The sequence below is a fragment of the Colletotrichum truncatum genome, assembly GCF_014235925.2.
Source record: "Colletotrichum truncatum strain CMES1059 chromosome Unknown Contig_0001, whole genome shotgun sequence".
Classification (NCBI taxonomy): domain Eukaryota; kingdom Fungi; phylum Ascomycota; class Sordariomycetes; order Glomerellales; family Glomerellaceae; genus Colletotrichum; species Colletotrichum truncatum.
In genome coordinates this window covers 7,644,080-7,664,761 of record NW_027222398.1, presented here as the reverse complement: position 1 = coordinate 7,664,761, position 20,682 = coordinate 7,644,080, and the positions used below count along the sequence as shown (strand labels likewise).

Sequence of the window (20,682 nt, the reverse complement as noted above, 5' to 3'; positions counted from 1 at the left end):
AAATCGTCGATACCAGAGTACCGAACAAGGATGAGCATGGATCCAGAGGCCGATTATCCCACAGACGAGGGGGAGATTGAAGGATACAGCAGCCATGAGATTAGACCTTTCCACGCAACGGAATTCAGCCAGTCGGGACTGGAGTCGCGGCAGGCGGACACTTCATCCGACAGCGAAGAAACTGTGATTCGAAAGAGTCGACCATCGCAAAAACGGCGTGCCGAGGGCGAAGCTATTGAACCAATTCTCAAACGCCACAAAGGTCATTTCAATAGCAAATACCTTGATCTATTAAACGGGGACATCGTAGATGCTGCAAATCAGAATGCAGTGAGCACGGCAGATGAGCTTCCACTTTCTCAGATCGGCCTGACAATTTGGACGCCGTTTGAGAAGAAGCTTTTTTTTGAAGCACTATCCAAACTCGGCAAAGACAACCTGAAGGGCATTTCGGATAAGATACGGTCTAAGAGTGAGGTCGAAGTTCGCCAGTATATCACGCTACTCCAGGACGCCATTGAACGAAGAGAGCAGGAACAGGAGCGTGGGCTGGAATCCCTGGAATTGGCAGAATATCCTGCAGCCGTCGAAATAAGTCAACCTTGCTGCTTTGCGCTCGAGGAAGCAGCCGATGCTTTATCACTCAGGCAAGAGCGTCATGAAGAGCTCGTCGAGCAAAAGAGATGGGGCGAGTGCTGGAATATTACACAAGAGCTTGCTAAGCGCATCGAGGGAGACCATGGACTCGAAAAGGACCCAAACTTCGCTAGCAATCACGGTCTAGCATTCACCGAAGTTTTTCGCATTAAGAACTTCCTCCAACTGCCGGAGCGAATGTTCATGAACGCAGCTTATGCCGAAAACAACTGGCAATACATCAGTGAGGAGCCGCCGACCATCAGAGCTACCGCCATGCAAGATTTTCATTCGCTGTTAGTTTCTCTCACCAAGAAGATCGTCCTCACAACGCTATTTATGGCAGAATCAAGAATCAGGGCAAAAAGGAAGGTAGAGCCCTCCACAAAGGGTCTTGTGAGACGAAAGGACGTCGAGGCAGCGGTCGCCTCTTTGGGCATGAAGCAAGATAGTAATGAGTTCTGGGTGACATCTGCGCGTAGACTTCGCCTGGAAGTCTGGGACGAGGGGCCAGAGTCCCCCGAGTCAACAAGTCAGGAGACCGACGGGGAGGAACAGCCGATGTCATATGACGAAGTAGAAAAGGCCCTTCGGCAGGACTTGGATATAACCCAGCTCAAGCATACCGAAGATACGTCTCAAACGCGGGGTACCAAAGTGGAGGACGTCGAGGTAATCGCGTCGGAATCGGAGCAGGATGAAGAGGCAGGATCGGGACATCCGGATAGCGACTCGTCTATCCCTATGAACGATGCCGAGCATGAGGTTAACGAGGAAGCGAAGGAAGTGCTACACTATGCCGCTTACGACTTCCCTGAAACGCACCGCACAAGGGAGGCTCTGAAGCATAGGATCAGAAACGAACGGGCGCATGAGGCTTACGCCGAAGCGGAAGACGCGAAAGCATCGTATGAGACAGAAATGGAGATGTGGAGGCTTTTACAGAGACAGCCTCCAGAGTCGTTGGTGAAGCCGGTCTCTTTGAACCGCAGTCGGAGAGTGATGAAAAATGTGGAGGAGATTTACGATGTTGGCCGACAGTGGAGAGGGATGCTAACATATCATAGCGAGTGGGAGATGCTTGGCGCATCAAAATTGCCAACCAGGAAGCCTTGAGCTTTGGCTTGGCATTTGGTTATGACTATTCATCTTGTTTCTGATACCCTAGACTTGGATCTTTATCATTCATGCTACTTTAAGCAAGCACTTTTTCAATACCTAATACTCGGGATATTGTATCTCAACAACAGCATACTCGTTGCCTTCATGGGTGTCGCGACTTGCGACGGGTATCATTCCGCACGCCGTCCAAGTATCAGTTCATGTATTCTTTTTACTCAAGTGCCATATCACCGCCCACGTCCCCTTCCTCTGCCTCTGCCCCTGCCTCTGGCACGGCCTCGAGCAGCCCCCCTCGTTGATCTCGAGACCGGAGTGCCGCTCTCCTCAGCGCTCTCCTCTTCCTCGTTGGAGTCACTTCCACTTCCATCTTCTTCGTCGTCGTCCTCCTCCTCCTCCTCCTCTTCTTCTTCTTCTTCATCTCCTCCTCCGCCTCCTTCATCACCCTCATCGTCATCATCAACATCCTCGTCTTCGTCTTGGTCCTCTTCGTCCTCGTCTGAAGATGAGGAAGACTCGGTTGACTGAGCCTTGGGCGTTTTGCTGGCTTTTTCAGCCTTTTCAGCCTTTCCAGCCTTCTCAGCTTTCTCGGCTTTCTCGGCTTTCTCAGCTTTTTCCGCCTTCTCCGCCGCTTTGGCTTTGCCAGCAGCCCGCTTCTGGCTCCGGGCCACTCTAGCCGACTTTGGTGGGGGTGACGCGATGTCCGTACCACCATCCTCCGTATCCTCGACAGTACTGGCACGTGTCTTCGTAACGGTAGATGCGCGTTTCCTCCTCCTGTTAGCCCCAGCATTGCTACCGCCGGGTGATGGTGGTGGTGGCGTCAGCTCCAGCTCAGGCGGGGATGTTGGAGCCTCGCTAGGGTCTGCGAGTAGACGCTCCAGTTGCATGTCGTAGAAATCGGCAGGGGGTAGAGTAAATTCCTTGAACCGATCGTCGTAGTTCTCGTCTTCTTGAGCGTCGTAGAAATCCTCACGTTGGTCGATCGTTTTGAGGTCATAAAAGGTACGGAGTTTCTGCCAGATGTGTGGGATGCGCGTATGGGTGTAGAAGTCAGGGTCGATACCGTGATTACGAAGGTGCTCACTAATAGCAATCATTCTGAAGTGCTTGTGCATACCTTCAGGGCGCAATGTGAGCTTTAAACTGCCATAATAAAGAGGTAGAATAAAGATGTGAACTAACCTGCTGGCTTCCACCTAATGACACCCTTGAATAGTGAAGACAATTGGTCATCGGTCCAAAGGTTGTTCGGCCACTCATCCGCGGACGGCTTGACCATCGACACGGCCGCTGTTGGGGTATCAGCCGCTGGGGTGTCGACGTCCATGGCGTCGTCATCGCGAGCTGGTGTCGGTGTCGCGACAGCGGAGACGCTGCTTCGCGCCTTCTTCTTGGGAGGCATGGCGGCCTATTGGATGAGTAACTTAGTGGTAAGACTAGCCTGTAAGTCTGGAGTGTATGCTTTGATGCTGTATAGTTCTGGCTTCTTGTGCCGGAGTCGTCGTTGGTAGGTCGTTAAACTAACGTCAAAAATCTAGAGCGTCTGGCCTCAGTCCAGAAGTGGAATTGAGCTCCTGCAGACCAAATCGAGCTCAGTCTTGGCCCAGTAGTGTGCCTGCGAGCTGCTAGGGGCCGAATTGCGGGGATAGCCATTGGCACCCCTTTGCAGGGGTTTGTTTTAGTGCTCTGTGCCTGAAAGTATGACGCGCCAGTCGCGTCGCGGGGCTCATTGCTTCTGTGATTCGTCTCGTGCGGTGTACTAGTAGAAGAGCGCTGGGCAACATGAACATGCGATGCTACTGGTCACAACCTGCATCCCCTAAATTGACGACACTGATGCACCGCAATAAGACTACTTCCGCGGCGCAATCATGTCTGCAGAGGATGCTAATGTCTTTGCGATCCCCGACTTCTGGGAACCACCCCAGTGGGAACTTCCGCAGGACGATGCTGGCTTCTTCGCTCTTGACTTGAAAGGTGCGCATTTTCTGGTAGAGTCGCTAGTTGCTTACTGGAAGTACGATCTGACAGACAAAGAGTCTTCTCCGTTATACAGCGTACCCGAAAGCCAGCCTAGCAGGCTCTTTACGCTTCCTGCGATAGATCCCGTCTCCGAGCCGGAAGTACTGACAACCACAGAAACCCCAGAGCCGCAGCCAAAGCTACCCCCAGCTAGTCGAGACGACGAGATAGGCGACCTGTGGTTAGAGCTTGACAAGCCAGTGCAAAAATCTCCGGAGCACAAGACTTGGGACAATTTCGAATCCTTCGAATCGTCGACCTCAAAGGCGCTATTTATAACAGAATCTGGTCCAGGGGCTTTTGACGCTCTGATTGAGCTTAAGGACGATCCTTTACAACTTGGTAGCGCCGATTTCAGTACAGTGGAAGCAGGTTCATATTGCAATGCTCTCCTGGCCCTGGCCCTCGGGCGAGAGTCGATATTCTTCTCCTGGGAGGGTGAGGTGAAGTCCTTCAAGCCGGCCCTGCCAAAGATCCGAATATCAGGCTTTTCCGGCAAGGTGATCCAGGAAGTTCAGCAATCATGCCTAAAATGTGGAAACACATACCGCCGGCTGCGCTTGTTTGTCGAGACGACATACCAAAAACAACCCACTTCATGCCGTGTCGCTTTGGCAAGTTCTGTGGATAAGGCTCTGTTGGTGATACAGAGCAGCATTGCTCTGCACCATCAATCCACGCGTTCCATTCTTCAAGTCCAGTCACTCATCAGCCATACATACACCATCCTGAGACAATTTGACTCATTGGTGTCAAAGATACGGCGAGGTCACTTAGACGAGGATGTGTTCGTTATCGTTTTCCAGCAAGCTCAGTCTGCCGAATACGCTGAAATCCACCTGAGGAACATGATGCGCGAAGTATTACGGCGGGTGTCTCGGCCTTGGATCGAGCTTGTTGAGGAGTGGATCGGCACACGACGTGAGGCTGGGGTGCCCTTAGGCAAGCACGAAGTGGGAAGAAGGAAAGGCTTCATCAAGATTGAGTCTGAAACCTACATTGACGATTTTGGGGACGAGGTCGATGAAGTGGATTTTCGTCTGGACACCGAGCGGATACCTAGTTTCATGCCCGATGACATTGTGAAGTCCTTGTTCGAAGTTGGCCGCAACCTCCGCTTCATCAGGACCACTCACCCGAGCCATCCTTTGGCACAAACAAGCGTCATCTCGTCAAGCCGCCCCCCTACGGTAGAATGGCTCTTTGACTGGGATTCCATAGTTCAGTTGGAAAACCAAGTCCACTCATACGAGTGTGCCTTACGGAAAGCTATCCGCACGTACGCCACTGAAGAACCTGCAAAAACTAGCGGTACCGGATGGTCAACGAGTGGCACAGTGGGATATCAGCTACAGTTTTTTGGCGTCGGTGAAAGCCAGCTGCAAAGTCGGTTGGAGGCATCTATGAAGGACTTCGCACAGCCCATTAAGGATTCTACGTCAGAGGATCCGTTGGGCATTATTATTAGAGAGCGCCTATCTGATGTCAGATCAGAGGTTGAGAATGCCAGTACCGACTTCACGCCGCACTGGTCCTTGTTGCCGGTTCTGTCGTTCGGTTCCATCATCTCTGCCCAATTAAAGGTTGTCGGCAGAGAAAGCCTGAAGTTACTCTTCATATCTCACGAGCTCCGCGAACACTTGAAGTTGCAAAAGGAATTTCACCTCCTCGGAAACGGCTTTTTCTGCAGCCGTCTCACACACGCGCTATTCGACCCAGACCTCGAGACAACAGAAAAACAGGCAGGCATCGCTCGCCAGGGCGGCGTGATGGGCCTGCGGCTAAGCGGAAGGGATAACTGGCCCCCTGCCAGCTCAGAATTGCGCTTAGCGCTGATGGGAGTTTTGACTGAAAGTTATGACGGTCCAATTAAGGGTGGCTTGTCCAAGCCCCGGGATCGCGAAACCGAGGAGCTTCCCGGAGACCTTAGCTTTGGTGTGCGCAGTCTTTCCAGCGAAGAGATCGACAAGTGTATGGATCCAGATGGACTGGAAGCGCTTGACTTCCTTCGACTGTCATATAAGCCTACAGCAGCATTGGGGTCCATCATCACGCCCATCATCCTAGTGCAATATGATCGAATTTTCAAGCAACTCCTCCGTATCCTAAGGATGCAGTATACGGTTAACCGGCTATTCCGCGATGTTACCGCCAGAGAAACTGGTTGGCAGGATATTTCAGACGTGTCAGTTCGATTTTGTTTTGAGGCACGCCACTTTATTTCCAGTCTGAGTAGCTACATCTTCGACACTGGCATTGAGATGCCGTGGCAAGCGTTCGGAAGTCTCTTGGACAAGATTGAAGCAGGCTTGAGAAGTAATGATGAAGGGAAATTGTCAGGGTCGGCGCTCAGCCCAGACCGTCTCCGCGAGTACCATTCTCAGGTCCTTGATCGAATTATGCTGGCACTATTGCTGCGGAAAAGACAACAGCCTGTTCTGAAGCTGCTGGAGGATATTTTTAGAGTCGTTCTCAAATTTGCCAAGTATGCCAGACTTCATGCTGACGGGCAGAACTCTCAAAGGCAGGCTGAATCAACGGCCAAGGGTATGTACAAGACGTTTCGGCGAAACGTCGAGGTGTTCCTTACGGTTTGCAAGGGGCTGAGCGAAAAGGGAGATTATGGCACCAAAAAAGATGCTGTTAACGACAAGGGGCTTTCGGAGAAGATCGATCCTTTGGAAGAAAATCCTATTACACAGCTCCTGTTGAAACTCGATATGCTGAATTACTACTCAAAGGCATAGTGTTTGGTGGGAATGATAGTCAAATTGATATATGAGCAGATACCCAGGCGTTGGACGAATGGAAGGAATTGGGAAATAGAAACTTTATGTTCTGCAACTATAAACATTCCGGTTCCAGGCCAGGTTATGATTTAAAAAATTATTACTTCGGTTGACAGAAGCTTTAATCACTTCCTTTTCCGAGGTAAGGATGGGTTGTGCCCCGCCATTGCCCAGCAATGCCCCGACCTCTGGTGCCCCGCAATGTGTGCCCACTGTTACGGTGCCGCGTTGTTGATTACTTTCCGTCATTGGCGAAAACGCCCTCTGAAAGAAAACAAATCAAACCGCCTCTGCGACCGACACCCTCAGCATAGACCTTACCTTCCAGGGCAACTAGACAATATGGCTCGTCCAGGCCCCTCAGCAAGAAATTTGACTCTCACAGAAGAGTTGGAGAAACTTGAACAGTCCATCACTCTAACTCTGCAAGGTAAATGGAACTTTGCCTGGGAATAATCAGTCGTTCACGCAAGAACACTGCTGACCTTCTGTGGAGAGATCGATTCCAACTTTAGCAAGGCTCACCGGATTGTCACCACGAGCATTCTCCCCATCGTAGAGCAGTATGGCGAACATTCAAAAAATGTCTGGGAAGCTTCCAAGGTACGTCGCATTGCCCGATCAAGCAATGCCAACAGCTAACAAGTACCCTTTCAGTTTTGGAAGCAATTTTTCGAGGCTTCTGCCAACGTATCGCTTTCCGGATACGAAGAACTAGCCAATGATGAAGATGAGACCAGCGCGGTTGAAGAGTCGACGGCACAAGACGAGACATCGGTGAACTACACTCCACGACGTGGTGCTGAGGACGAAACCATGGCTTCAGCTGCCGAGTCCACTTTCCAAGCCGAGGAGTCCATGCTCGGCGGCGGCGACGACGATGACTTAACGGGCAGCACACCGCGACTGCCTAAGACGAAAACAATACAAACACAATTTTCCAGCCTCGAGTCGCCCTACGAGGCACTTAAACGCGAGCTCAAGGGCGAGCCGCCCGCCCCCCATGAAGAAGACGACGAAGACGAAGATCTTGGCCTTGGCGAGGACTCAACTGTGCTCTTCGCACAGCACACTGCCCGGTTGCCGGACATGTCAATGACACCTCGCTCCTCGCTGGTACCGCCCTCCGGCCTGCAGCAGTCGACACAAGGCCACAAGGACCCTCTGATGCATCGCATGCTTGACAAAACGTTCCGCATTCAGGCGACGCCGCACAAAGGCCCTACGTATCGCGTGTCTCCCCTGAAACGAGAAGCGAGACCCAAGGAGGAAGAAGAAGATGTGCCGTCGTGGCGGCGCCAGGACTCACCCATGTCGTCACCCGTCATGGCCGTCCCAACATTGCGCAGCGAGGCCTTCATGTCGCCCGCCAAGTCCAGGCGACTCGCCGCGACTGCGACTTCTGCGGGGCCTCGTACCCCAGGCGTCAGCGTCCAGACTCCGGCTACTGGCCGGAAGACCAAGGACGTGTTTGCTAGCAAGCCTACCCTCAGGAGCACTTTCGACGACGACACCACAACGACAGACCTTGGTGCCAGCGGGTTGGCAAAGGAGAAATACGAGATCAATTGGGAAAGCGACAGCGATGAGGATCAGGGATTGTACGGTGGCATGAGCCCGCCTAAGACGATTCAGTTTGCGCTTCCTCAGTCCAAGTTGCTTCAGACGCCTGGTGAGTAAGATTCTGCGGCAGGGATACTTGGAACCTACTAACAAGTAAATAGCTAGAGAAGCGAGTAAGCGTATTGTGGACGACATTCTGTTAACAGCTGGCGCCGAGCCGGACAGCTCAGAGTACAGTCCTACGATGGTCAAAATGAACGAGGACATTCTTAATGAAAGCTTTTAACCCTATACCTAGTTGATTAGAGGGGAAAAGAAAAAAGAGGCTGTCCATCAAAGGGATGGTGCCTATACAAAAAGAGATACCCAAAATTGAGAGCCCTAGTTCCCTTTCACATCAGTCTGCCTCCTTTCCTGGTGATTGTCACAAACTGACGAGAAAGCCGCCTGCTATTATTTTCTGGTCTTGAGACGCCACCTATCGATTCATCCTTTTTGAATCATTCGAAAGGGTTAAACCCTCGGTAATCATTATCCTTTGATATTTACCTCCTGAAGGTATCTCTGTTCGTAGTACCATTGACCTTTGCGCCGTGTCCGTCTATATAAAAGAGAAACCAGATATCATTGAGACGCCATGGCATGGGGTAGGTATCACAACTCCGTGGAGCAGCGGCACCCGTCCCTGCCCCTCTTCAGTGCCGCTTCCTGCAGCCACAATATTGAAGCCATGTGCCAGCGCTCTACTCACAAATCGTTGCGAATAGAAGTTGACCAAAATTCAGACTGCAATTAGAAGGATGTCAGAAAACTGAAAGATCAACGCAGAGGTATTGATACATCAGCCCCCGAGAGGAAATATTCCCCCACAAAAACTACATCTCGGATCGCTTTGTTTGCGTTGGGTGAGGGTTTAGAGGGAGAGGCGTACTTGATTCTTGAGAACCTGGGCTTTGGCGTCGTCCGCGGCCTTTTGGCGGGCAACAAGCGATGTAGATTTATTGGAAGATGAGGATTTATTGTGGGATTGGTGAAGTTTGTCCTTCAGGAGGGAGACTGTGCTGCCGAAGCTGGAGACCGAGGCGGCATCGGACTCTTTGGGATATTGCGGATGTTGTTGGCGGCTAGAAGAGGGCTGTGCCGGAGAGCCTTCCGCAGCGGAGCCCTGCTGGAGAGCTGAAAGAACGGCGTAGCTGTGTCGCTTATCGCCGACGACAGAGTTGGAAAACGTGGAGTGCATGCCAGACATGTTTGTGAGGGCTTTGAAGTTTACTTGGTGGATTGAAGTTGCTGGTTTGTGAAGTAAGGAAGCGGCTTGAGAAGCTTCAAGGCTTTATGATAGGAGTTATCTTGATGTGTCTGTCTGAGTGCCGATGATCCAAAAACCTCAGGCTGCCTGGCAAGAAGCAGAGCTCTTCTTATACAACTACGATATGCCCATCTTCAAGTACACTACAAAGTACCATGCTTTTACAGTCACCAGCATCAAGCAGTGTTGAATCGGGACTTGGCGTTTGGAACTTTGTCTAGGGAGGCCGAGTCTCCACAAACGAAGCTTATTCGACAAATGTCCTTATCCTCAACCCTCAAACGTCAGCAAACATCATCATCATTATCGTCACTACCGTAAGCCCGGATGAAAGTGGATCAGCCACACGTTGTCGTTCAACACAACCTTACCGCCAGTGCGGGTGTAGGCAACTAAGCTAATCCCGGATAGGTGGACAGGGGGGATAGAACCCCAAAAGAGAGTATGGTCGCAATTTTATCATGCAGCAGAAACGTGAGTCATTACGCACGACGTACGCCGCAGGAGGCGCATACTTATGACAGCCTCATGGCTGAATATACGTTCTCATAGCCTGCATGCTTGATTGACACGAGGCCATAACGAGGCCAATGGGCTTGGCGCGCACGCAAGTCAATTGCCCAAATGCCTAGAGTGAGGCGCAAAGGTTGGAAACAGACGCAATGACAGGGAAGAGCAAGGGCGAATGAGAGTCGTGTTGCTAGATGTCAGGCATCATCTTCGAGGTGTAAGATGTGGCAGTTTTCTTGCCCAGGGCGAAACGGTCCTTGGAAAGCCGTGCTTGGGGCTTGCATAGAGCAACACATATGACTACTGCCTAATGCCCAGGTGACCAGTCTTAGAGCCTACAGACAGCGCGACCGCCCATTCAGGTATTATCTCCTGTTCGGCAGTGCGAACGTTAGTTACTTCAGTAGTCCATGCAATCCCCTTGCGCAGCCACTGTCTTTTACCAAAATATTCTACGTACTTGCTTCTGTGCCGAAAACACCCACCCCTTCACTCCGCTCATGTCCGAATTGAGTCATTCGGAGAGTGTGCCATGTAAAGAAAGTGCGATCAGTTCAGCCAGCCGCTCTTCTTTTGGAGTTCTAGTCAAGTGTCAGGTGGGCCCCACTAGGCCGGATGACGCAGGCTTGGTTAGCAGATCGGTGCCGTATCACCTATGACTTCCCGAAAACCTATCGGGGATAGGGACCCGTCGAGAACCGGCAGGGAGTGACAAGACACAGGATAGTGTCACAAGACAAATTTATTGACATTTTCCTGTACGCTCCGAGAACTCATCATGAAGCGGCATAATCCGCATGTCTCTTAAGAAGCAACGTGTCGTAAAAATAAAAATAAAAAACCAATCGCACCTGGCTTACTTCCGCCTCATTTTTCGATTAATTGAGTTCACCAATAATTGACCGGACCTTGAAGTTGTTGACTGCAGCCAGAACCCGCGAATGGCCGAACGTTACGGCGATGAAACCAGTTAACTTGGTAAAACCAAGCTTAATTTCATGATTAAGACTTCGCAAACCCCCGTCCACCTTTACGCAATGTGTGATTCATAGCTACTGGTCTGCCGACCATTTTCGGCATGGCCGCGTGGCTGGTTAGTTGCGGGATATGAGTACACAAAGCGACGCGCAACTCACCAACAGTTGTACACCAGAACCGTCAACTCGACCTTGCAAGCGACCAACCACGTAATGAGAAGTTTAACCAGGACGACCATGAATTTTCACCTTAGTGTAGCTCACCGTCGCTGCACATTCACACTTACACAATCATATACACTCAATGCACTTCAGGTTCTCGCTAAATTATAACAGCTACTTACTCCAAATAACTCAAACAACTATGTGCTATATATATATATATATGCAGAGTCAAGAAGCAGGATAACGCTTGCCTCCATCGGAACCTGGAGTAAGTTACTATGTGCCTCGTCTAGCCTACTTGTATTCTGTGCATACTGTTGGTGTTTTCTGGTGAAGGGTAGCAACAACTTTGTCTGCGGTAACATATCAAAAGACGCTGTTCACCTGCTTCGTCCTCGTCTTTGCGGCTTCCCCCCCCTCTTCCTTGGACTAAAAAAAAGATGGTATCATTGGTCTAGACTGTGCCCTTTTGTGACTATTGCCCTTACATAACAAGTTTCTTGCCAAATTTTTACCTAGCGGAATATCTACCAAACATTAACGAAGATCAGAGATACTATTGCCTGGAATTGTTGGATCGGGAATTGACGAGCCGTCATGGCATTGGCATGTCTTAGTGCTGGAACGATCGTAACTACGATGATGACACGCGGGCTTCCCAGGCTTAGTGTTCCAGCCCATCCGAGGCAACCGGATTATAAGATACGCTTAAACGACGGGAATGACCAAGGGGCTTGAGTGGATATAACGTCGAGCTTCTACCGTGGACGATCTATGCTTCTAGCAGCTGAAGGGAATCACCGTCCGCTGATGGCATTTTCAAGAGCATTGGCTGGTATATTTCTTATGGAAAAGGAGAACGATATCCTGGAAACCCCCATCTGATGCTGAGAGGCCCAGGCCCAAACTTGCGGCCGCTTTACATTGGATGAACGGATACTTTGGCTCTGAAAACGCACGACGGCAAGTAGATTTACTCCCTTATACGGATTATGGGCCAAGGCCAACTGCGGGCGTGTTTGTGTGCTCCTCAGTGGTAGAAAAATTGTCTGTGTCAGCCGGGTGACAGGACCTCCACAAACCTTATTTGGAGCCTCAACCTGGCAGTCTGGAAAAGGCGTCAAGCTTGAGAAGCGGTCTGGAGAAGCTCAACCAAACGGTGGTTAGAGGCCAATCAGACATTAATTACCCCACCACAATGATGCTGCCACCAACGATCAAGCCAAGAAAAAGAGTAGAAGAGCAGTGGGGAGGGGGGATTTGGAAAAGGGACTTTTCACGTGAGTGAGTATCGTATTCGTATCTGGGATCAAGTACGTACTCATCTCACAAGCGAGCTGGTGGGAGATTAGATTGCCTGATTGGCCCCAGGGCTCGGATCTCACAGCTAGCAGATAGCTGTCTGCAAAAATCGATTGACCAATGAAAGAGCTTCAATCACTCAACCTGCCCAAACTTGGTTGCATGAAAGGAGAAGTTACGTCTCTCGCAAAGAAATTCTAACCCGGATCCACCTGAAAGATGCCTTTCCCTCGTACAAAATGCAGCAGGCTTAAGCACGTGTTTGCATATGTTTATGAAACAAACACTGCCAGCTTGGCCCGCCCGGATCGACTACCCGCCGATGGTGCATTTATTGGTCCTCAAGTGGTTTAATAAGTCACTGACAGAGCGCCACAATTGTGCAAGTGGAGAAGTACTGCCTTTGTATGGAATACATCTTTGTCGTGTGCTTTTAGCACGCTTAGCTTTAGCGGCTGGCTTAGGGGACACTGAAAGGACGTGGCAATTCACGAAGAAAGAAAGCATTTTTCACTCAGGGAAGTAGAACCCGGCCGCAGCTGATCAGAGCCTTGGTCAAAGTTTTGTTTCTGGGATTAGGTGCTTAGGCGGCGCTACATCTTTGATGTAAGACCTAGACCTTGAACGATTTCATTTGGACTCCTATCTGAATTTCAACCTGATCTATACCCTGGGCTTATTCGATATCGCGTGTTGTCGACAAATCGTATCTTGACAAATACGTGGGCAAGGGCGCGCAAAAAAAAGATGTGATCCCTGACAAGGTAACAGCTGTCGCAATCAAACGGATATTAGAATCAGGATCACGCAAGAACCCCACGCCCTATACGCAGCTCTTCGCATTCACAGGCGGCCGATTGAGATGCGCATCCAATGAGACCGAATGGAAAGTCATTCAGCCAAGATTAACACAGTCTCTCCAGGGGCTGAATAGGCAGGTTCTGGCGTCTCGGGGACAGGCCGGCCCCGAAAGAGCCATTGTGTATGGGCATCCAATGGCCATGAACTGCTTGTTTTCCCCTCCTAAACGAAGGAGCAGCACTAGTTCGGCCCAACAATTTTTGACACTAACCTCTCCGGTAACTATGCCTCGTGGAAATCCGTCCTGGACTGATTGAGACAGAGCTAGCAGAGGCTTGAGAAAGCAATTTAGCTCTGCTATCGGCATGGGCGCGATGCTGTGCCAACGGGCATAGTTCATAGGACAGCTGTCAATCATTACAGGCTCAGCTCTGCCGGTTTTGCTGGTTCCTATTATTATGGCCTGCCGGACCAATTCAAGCTCGTCGTTCACAACTGGTATACCGGTTGTCAGGACTGAGCACTAGGTCTGCTTTGTAGTAGCAACCCGCAACTGTCATCAACCTTGTGAGGCCAGGAAAAATGGTCGCAACACAGAGGATGAGATGCAGGGATGGACACCTAACGGTCTGGCAACGGACACCGCCGGCTTCTGCAACAACCCTGCCTAAGCGTACTAAGGTTCTAGACTGAATGTTCAAACAAAGGAAATGGCATGAGCTGTAGGGTGGTATCGAATCTAAGGAACAACAATTAAGGAAAAAATTTACAAGCCCATGGAAGCCAAATGGGGCAACCCACATTTCCATCACTTTTTCATCGCGTTCTTGGGGGCTTGTAGCAACGCTAATCGCTCCGGTTTGCCTGGCGCACAGAGCTTGGCTCTTCCTTGGGGCCTGCTAAGCTGAGTCTGTGTGTTATTGATGCCAACACAAGGCACCGGGTGATCCAACGCTCACCATAGGACTATCGATGGTCGGAAAAGATGTAGTGATTGCAGGGCAGGCGGCGAGTTATTCGTAGGAGAGGACGGGACGCCATGAAAAGGTACAGGTACAGGTACCTCCAAGTGACCCGCCTTGAAGACCCAGACTTAGACTTACCACGCTTTTACCACGACCACAACCTCATCTGGGATCCACTTTCGACCAGGTCCCCGTCTCCGTCCATGCCCATGTCCGCATCCACGGGAAGATAATCGACTCCCTTCTTTTAATCTTTGATTACCTCCCTACCTCCCACTCTCCTTTTTGGTGAACCTCAACCTCCACCGTGAGAGTCGAACCGCCTGCTTCGCTTGGTCTGCATATCGACCCGAGTTTTCCGTTCTCTTTACCCCCCTCCTTAGGACGAAGTAGGCCAACCACTTTTTCTTGTCCTTTTTTCCCCCTCCTGTTTGCGCTGTGCCCGAGCCGACGCGAACATCCCTTTTTGCGCGTTAAGGTGGTGTCTTTTCGCCGACTACACCTGAATCTGAAAGCATCGATACCCTCGATATCGGAACGCAACGACCATGGAATCTAATGCGACCACGTTCACTTCGGTGTTGGCCAGCACCAAGCTTGGCAACGTCAACATCCCTCCCCAAATCGATTATGTTATCGAGAGGGTGACCAACGCCAGTGCCTGGACTATCTTCTTCACCCTGTTGGCCATCGCTGTCGCGTATGACCAGAGTAAGTCGCATATCCCTGGTGGCAGTAACAATGAGCCATATCTGACTCGGCGCAGTCAGTTACATCATGTCCAAGGGTACAATTGCCGGTCCCACCTTCAAGATGCCCTTTATCGGACCCTTCTTGGAATCCGTGAACCCCAAGTTTGAGGAATACAAGGCCAAATGGGCCAGCGGCCCTCTTAGCTGCGTCTCCGTCTTTCACAAGTTTGAACGCCCGATTCCCCTTGATTTTTCTGTATTAGCCTAACCGCCGTAGGTTCGTCGTTATCGCATCGACTCGTGACATGGCTCGCAAAGTCTTCAACTCCCCCGGATACGTAAAGCCCTGTGTCGTCGACGCTGCCCATAAACTTCTCGGACCTACCAACTGGGTCTTCCTCGACGGCAAGCCCCATGTCGATTTCCGCAAGGGCCTCAACGGCCTGTTCACTCGTCAAGCGCTGGCTTCTTACTTGCCCGGCCAGGAGCAGGTCTACAAGCAATACTTCCAGGAGTTTCTGCAAGCCACAAAAGATGCTGGAGGCAAGCCCGTTCCCTTCATGACTTACCTACGGGACCTTATGACTGCTGTGTCATGCCGCACCTTTGTCGGCTTCTATATCTCTGATGAGGCTGTTCGCAAAATCGCTGTCGATTACTTCCTCATCACTGAAGCTCTGGAGCTTGTCAACTTCCCAATCATCCTCCCCTTCACCAAGACTTGGTACGGAAAGAAGGCAGCCGACATGGTTATCGGCGAGTTTGCCAAGTGCGCCGCCAAGAGCAAGGTTCGTATGGCTGCTGGAGGTGACGTGACTTGCATCATGGACGCCTGGGTTAAGTCCATTCTCGACTCCAAGAAGTGGCGTGAGGCAGAGGCTGCTGGCTCGACTGAGGGCCTCGAGAAGCCCACCCCTCTTCTCCGCGAGTTCTCAGATTATGAGATTGCCCAGACGGTCTTCACCTTCCTCTTTGCCTCTCAGGATGCCACCAGCAGTGCCGCCACTTGGCTATTCCAGATCACCGCCCAGCGCCCCGACGTCCTTGATCGAGTTCGTGAGGAGAACCTGAAGGTCCGCAACGGCAACATTCATGCCGAGCTGAACATGGACCAGCTTGAATCTCTTACTTACACCCGCGCCGTAGTTCGTGAACTGCTCCGTTGGCGCCCTCCTGTCATCATGGTGCCGTATATGGCCAAGAAGCCTTTCCCGATTACCGACACATATACCGTTCCCAAGGGTGAGCCTTTTGTTTTGTGTTGTTTAAGCAATTATTAACACGACCCAGGTGCCATGATCATTCCTACCGTCTACCCCGCGCTTCGTGACCCTGAGGTGTATGACCGCCCTGACGAGTTCGACCCTGAACGATACTACACCGGTGATGCCGAGGTCAAGGGCGCAAAGAACTTCCTCGTCTTTGGTGTCGGACCTCACTACTGCCTCGGCCAGGTCTACGCGCAGCTAAACCTCGCTCTTATGATTGGCAAGGCCTCCGTTCTTATGGACTGGGAACATCATGCCACTCCGTTGTCTGAAGAGATCAAGGTTTTCGCGACCATTTTCCCTAAGGTATGTTGACAAGGCTAAACAGAGTTGAAATTGTCGGAATACTAACATATGTAGGATGACTGTCCTCTCACTTTCAAGGAGCGCACAGCATAGACTTTATATAAAGTTCTTTGTGAGGCTAGGCTATTGTAATGGGGTCTCGCCCAATGAAAGAAACGAGCGTGGTCGGCTGATTCTGCGGGATCTCCGCTAGCGCACCTATGAATGTCAGACGCCACCTAGAGGCTGACGAAACGGGAGTCCCGTAAAAGACATGTCGACATTGGTCGACTTCATTGTCCAGACTATAACTTATAATCAACGTTTGTATGTACATAATTTCACCGACATGACCTCGTGGCTGTATGATGATAGCACGTCGTGGATGTCCACAAGACATGGTTCATGGGGTTAGACGGTCAACCTGAATGACGATGGAGGGTAGACTCAGAATAGTCCAAATTTTAAAAGTTACACAACATACGCCCACCTGTGAGGCTATTGTTCTTCGTGCGCGAGAGGGAATTCAGCTGGACATGTTTTTCAGTGTAGCAGTTGGCAGTTGCCACGAGCAATAGCCTTAGTTGTGGATTATGGACGCGGTTGCCTAGTTTATAAGTGAGCCTGAGAATGTGGTTTGTAGCGAGTGCCTTTGTGTGAGACCGGTGTAGTTGGATGGCTCATCAGCTCCCGTCTGTTTAGCAAAAAGCCGATTTTGGATGAATAGGGCGGCCCCCTCCGCAAGTGACATCAGTAGGGAGGACAAGGTCCCTGACTACGCTAAGTTACCAGTTGTGCCTCAAGCGGGTGCTGTCACTGACTCTGGACCAATCGAAAGTACCCATTGGGAGCTTTCCACTCAAGACAGCTACCCACATTACCCATAGAGCCTACACACTACTTCCATTACACACCAGCCTGAATCGACCCTTGACATTGCTCAAGCAACTAACGACAAAGACATAATGTCGTCTACCAGGAAAGCCTGTTCGAACGCGCTCCGCGCGACGAGCCGCATCGCCGTGCCCCCGGCCCTTTCGAGGTCATGTTTCACTGCTGTCGCTACTTTAAGAGTCTTTAGACATGCATCCTGCACGGCATCCACCAGGAGCATGGCAATCGCTACCGCAACGAGGTTCTATTCCACCAAGTCAGACGGCGGTTACCACGAAATATCGGCGACGGGGAGCAAGCTTTGGAACTTTGGCCAGATGAGTGAGCTCGTAAAGAACCGCAACGGTGTTGTGATAATCGGTTAGTTATCTTTTGCGATGTCTCCCTCTCAAATCGCAACGCTATTGTCGGTGGTATTGCAACCGATGCTAATGGCAGCTGGTAGATTCCCGAGAACCCGGTGAACTTGAGCAGACTGGTCGCATCCCTACGGCCATTAACATTCCCGTCGCAACAGCGCCTCAGAGTTTTCATATGTCCGAAGAAGACTTCGAGGACCGCTATGGCTACCCACGCCCCGACAAAGAGCAGGAGCTGGTGATTTACTGCAAAGCTGGTGTGCGTAGCCGGGCACTGGCGACTCTTGCTAAGGAGGCTGGTTGGAAAAATGTTGGCGAATATCCCGGTAGTTGGCTAGACTGGGAAAAAAACGGCGGAGAGATTGAGAAAGGCGGCAAGGGGCCTGGCCAAGAGTAGGGGTAATTTTGATTATGAGCAGATGACCGTAACTAGGCTAGTTTAATGGAGGATCTAGGAAGCACATATCAGGACGCAACATGGCGACATGTCGGCACGAGGATAGACGACTGCATCCAATCATGATATTCGTTGTACAGTATTGGTACATGAAGTCTCCAGTCTGGTGGGAGACATTATGATGGCCATCCCAAAGTTCATACACAAACAACAGTATTTTCCTCCTCTCCCCTCTAGTTGCTCTACAAGAAAACATAGTAGGCAATCAATCTTTGAACGGGATATCAGAAGAAAGCAGGCTTAGGTGGTTGTCCTTCAGCAGGTGGCGCGGCAGCGGGGGGCTGGGCTGGAGGGCTCGCTACAGGGCTTCCGTGGGCGAAGAAGAGGATCTTGATGGCTAATGATAGGCCAAGGTGAAGGGCGACGACAATGACAAGCAGGATCTTGCTTGTTTGGTGGTCTGTCGCGCTAAGAACGGGATACAAGTTGCGTAGAAGGAAGGCGACGGAAAGGCCACAACCGACGGCGACAAAAACCCAGTTGAGGATGTTAATGGGCGACCAACTGATGAGGGCAACGGGGATCCAGATGAGATTGGCGTAGCCGTAAAGGGCCCAGCACTCGAGAAGATTGGCCGATTCGGAGCCAAAGTAGCGCAGAGCGAGGTACAGCCCTACAGGGACGAAGAGCGTGTAACCATATATGAGGCCGGCGGCACCTGCCGTGAAGTTCTTAGCATATTTGTACGTGGCAGATGGGGGGAATACGTTGTAAAGTGTGGAGACTTACCGCTTAGAAGCTTGAAGTCGTAGGCAAACGGTCCGGTACCGGTACTAGATAGGTACTGGCTGATTGTGCCGCCAAGGAAGAGAATCAGGACGACGGTCGTGGCAATCCAGAACGGGCCGTAGAGATCAGGGTTGCCCTCAAGAACATCAAGGAAGTTGGCACGCGGGAAAAGGGCAGCCCAGCAGCGGGAGAGAACGGCTGATGTATCGACATCGAAGTACTGGGCGTAAAAGTTTAGACTCCAGAGGAAGCGCTTGGAGGAGCCGGATGATGCTGTCGCCGGGGGAGGGAGGCCGGACGCGGGCGGTTTACGAGTTCCTGGAGTCGTATCTGCAAAATTGGAACTGTGAAATTCGAGATCATCCTGAAGATCCGTATGGCCGAGGTCACCCTGTAAAGTAATGGTCTGTTAGTTGACTATCGACCTGGTGAGCACAAGGGAGGTTACTGTACCTCATCGTCGACGTCCACGACGGCGTCATACCCAGAACCTGACATAGTTATGTCTTGACTACAGGACTTCTGTATTTCCTTTTTTTCTCTTTTATTAGGTGTGGCACGCAACTCGTTTTTCTTGCCAGCAGGAAGGTGGATGCAGTGGTCGGCGTCGTTGTTCGTGAGTTCCCGCCGTTGGTGGTGATACTGGAGAGCTGTACCTGACAAGGTGTCGTAATCCCACATATGCAACTTGGCCCCAAAGCTCTCCCTGCCAAGTGGCCCCACCAGGATTTAGCCCCTGTAACACATGTCGATTGCACTAGTATGGATAAATAACAACCTCGGTTTATGCATCACCATTTTACAATCATCAAGAGGCAGGAGCAGATGCACAGTTTCTGGTCGGCTTCACGAATGGGTCTGAGGCTCTGTGTATTTTTTTCTTCTACGGTGCTGATCTCCATTGTAAGTGACAATGAAGCAAGCCAGTCGCCATCCCGCATCCATCATAGTACGTTTTCATGCCCATTGGCATCTCCGTGCTGCACTCAGGACGCCCAAGCGCTCTCGCCATACGATTCAGCCTCCGATCGAGGACAGTCAAGGGGTGGCCATCCGGGTTTCTTATTTTGAGGCAGGGCGACCAATTCATTTTTATTCGAAGAACTGCTTGCCGGTGAAGTGTTATGCTACCACAAAGCCCGATGAATCAAGGAAATTTCTAATCCCTGCCATCCTCTCCAGAATGCCAGAACCCGTGACGCCGCATCCGTAATAAATCGTTTATTTGAGCTTCTTCTTGGGGCGGAGCTGGTTGGTGTGACCGCACTTGCGCTTTCTGCAGTTGGTCGCACGGGGAGGGAGACGAGCCTATGCAATTGTTAGATATTCGGCTGGGTGACTCGATCGAAGAACCACATACGTAGCACTTGCGGCAGATCATCTTGTCGCAGTTGAACTTGGAGGCCAGAGCCTTGAGCGAGGGCTCGATGATACCACCACGAAGGCGGAGGACCAGGTGGAGGGTGGACTCCTATTCAAAGTTGTCAGCTGCTGTCGCTTGCAATGATAAAGTGCCATTCTGGTGCCCTCATCCACAGATAACCGCCTCCTCTTTCCATGACAATGCGCTGTATCCACTGACCTTCTGGATGTTGTAGTCGGAGAGGGTGCGGCCGTCCTCAAGCTGCTTGCCAGCGAAGATCAAGCGCTGCTGGTCGGGGGGGATACCCTCCTTGTCCTGGATCTTGGACTTGACATTGTCGATCGTGTCGGAGGACTCGACCTCAAGGGTAATGGTCTTACCCGTCAGGGTCTTCACGAAACTAAAGCCATCATCATCGTCAGTCCATCGGCGTCTTCGGATCGTCGCAAGAGAGAGGTCGCGGGATTTTCGGGG

The 20,682-nt window shown here is 51.2% G+C and overlaps 7 protein-coding genes across 7 annotated transcripts; 4 read left to right on the top strand and 3 right to left on the bottom strand.

Annotated features, from left to right (window-relative positions):
* Positions 1 to 30: 30 nt before the first annotated feature.
* On the top strand, positions 31 to 1,752 carry CTRU02_202119 (DNA-binding protein; the record flags this gene model as incomplete). The annotated part of the gene is made up of 1 exon (XM_036732494.1): positions 31 to 1,752. The coding sequence occupies one exon, from the start codon at positions 31 to 33 to the stop codon at positions 1,750 to 1,752; it is 1,722 nt and encodes a 573-aa protein (XP_036575743.1).
* Positions 1,753 to 1,985: 233 nt separating this feature from the next.
* On the bottom strand, positions 1,986 to 3,160 carry CTRU02_202118 (ct20 family protein; the record flags this gene model as incomplete). Its single annotated transcript, XM_036732493.1, has 2 exons — positions 1,986 to 2,875; positions 2,941 to 3,160. The coding sequence occupies 2 exons, from the start codon at positions 3,158 to 3,160 to the stop codon at positions 1,986 to 1,988; spliced, it is 1,110 nt and encodes a 369-aa protein (XP_036575744.1).
* A 469-nt stretch (positions 3,161 to 3,629) lies between these two features.
* Positions 3,630 to 8,418, top strand: CTRU02_202117 (Spc97/Spc98 family protein; the record flags this gene model as incomplete). Its single annotated transcript, XM_036732496.2, has 6 exons — positions 3,630 to 3,735; positions 3,790 to 6,522; positions 6,898 to 6,999; positions 7,066 to 7,172; positions 7,227 to 8,241; positions 8,294 to 8,418. 6 exons carry the CDS (start codon positions 3,630 to 3,632, stop codon positions 8,416 to 8,418), a joined length of 4,188 nt encoding a protein of 1,395 aa, XP_036575746.2.
* A 461-nt stretch (positions 8,419 to 8,879) lies between these two features.
* On the bottom strand, positions 8,880 to 9,381 carry CTRU02_202116 (uncharacterized protein; the record flags this gene model as incomplete). Its single annotated transcript, XM_036732497.1, has 2 exons — positions 8,880 to 8,918; positions 9,064 to 9,381. The coding sequence occupies 2 exons, from the start codon at positions 9,379 to 9,381 to the stop codon at positions 8,880 to 8,882; spliced, it is 357 nt and encodes a 118-aa protein (XP_036575747.1).
* A 5,328-nt stretch (positions 9,382 to 14,709) lies between these two features.
* Positions 14,710 to 16,520, top strand: CTRU02_202115 (cytochrome p450 61; the record flags this gene model as incomplete). The annotated part of the gene is made up of 5 exons (XM_036732498.1): positions 14,710 to 14,872; positions 14,928 to 15,078; positions 15,131 to 16,095; positions 16,144 to 16,427; positions 16,482 to 16,520. The coding sequence occupies 5 exons, from the start codon at positions 14,710 to 14,712 to the stop codon at positions 16,518 to 16,520; spliced, it is 1,602 nt and encodes a 533-aa protein (XP_036575748.1).
* An 851-nt stretch (positions 16,521 to 17,371) lies between these two features.
* Positions 17,372 to 18,056, top strand: CTRU02_202114 (rhodanese-like domain-containing protein; the record flags this gene model as incomplete). Its single annotated transcript, XM_036732499.1, has 2 exons — positions 17,372 to 17,660; positions 17,746 to 18,056. The coding sequence occupies 2 exons, from the start codon at positions 17,372 to 17,374 to the stop codon at positions 18,054 to 18,056; spliced, it is 600 nt and encodes a 199-aa protein (XP_036575749.1).
* A 284-nt stretch (positions 18,057 to 18,340) lies between these two features.
* CTRU02_202113 (yip1 domain family) lies at positions 18,341 to 19,343 on the bottom strand (the record flags this gene model as incomplete). Its single annotated transcript, XM_036732500.1, has 3 exons — positions 18,341 to 18,774; positions 18,846 to 19,236; positions 19,299 to 19,343. 3 exons carry the CDS (start codon positions 19,341 to 19,343, stop codon positions 18,341 to 18,343), a joined length of 870 nt encoding a protein of 289 aa, XP_036575750.1.
* Positions 19,344 to 20,682: the final 1,339 nt, after the last annotated feature.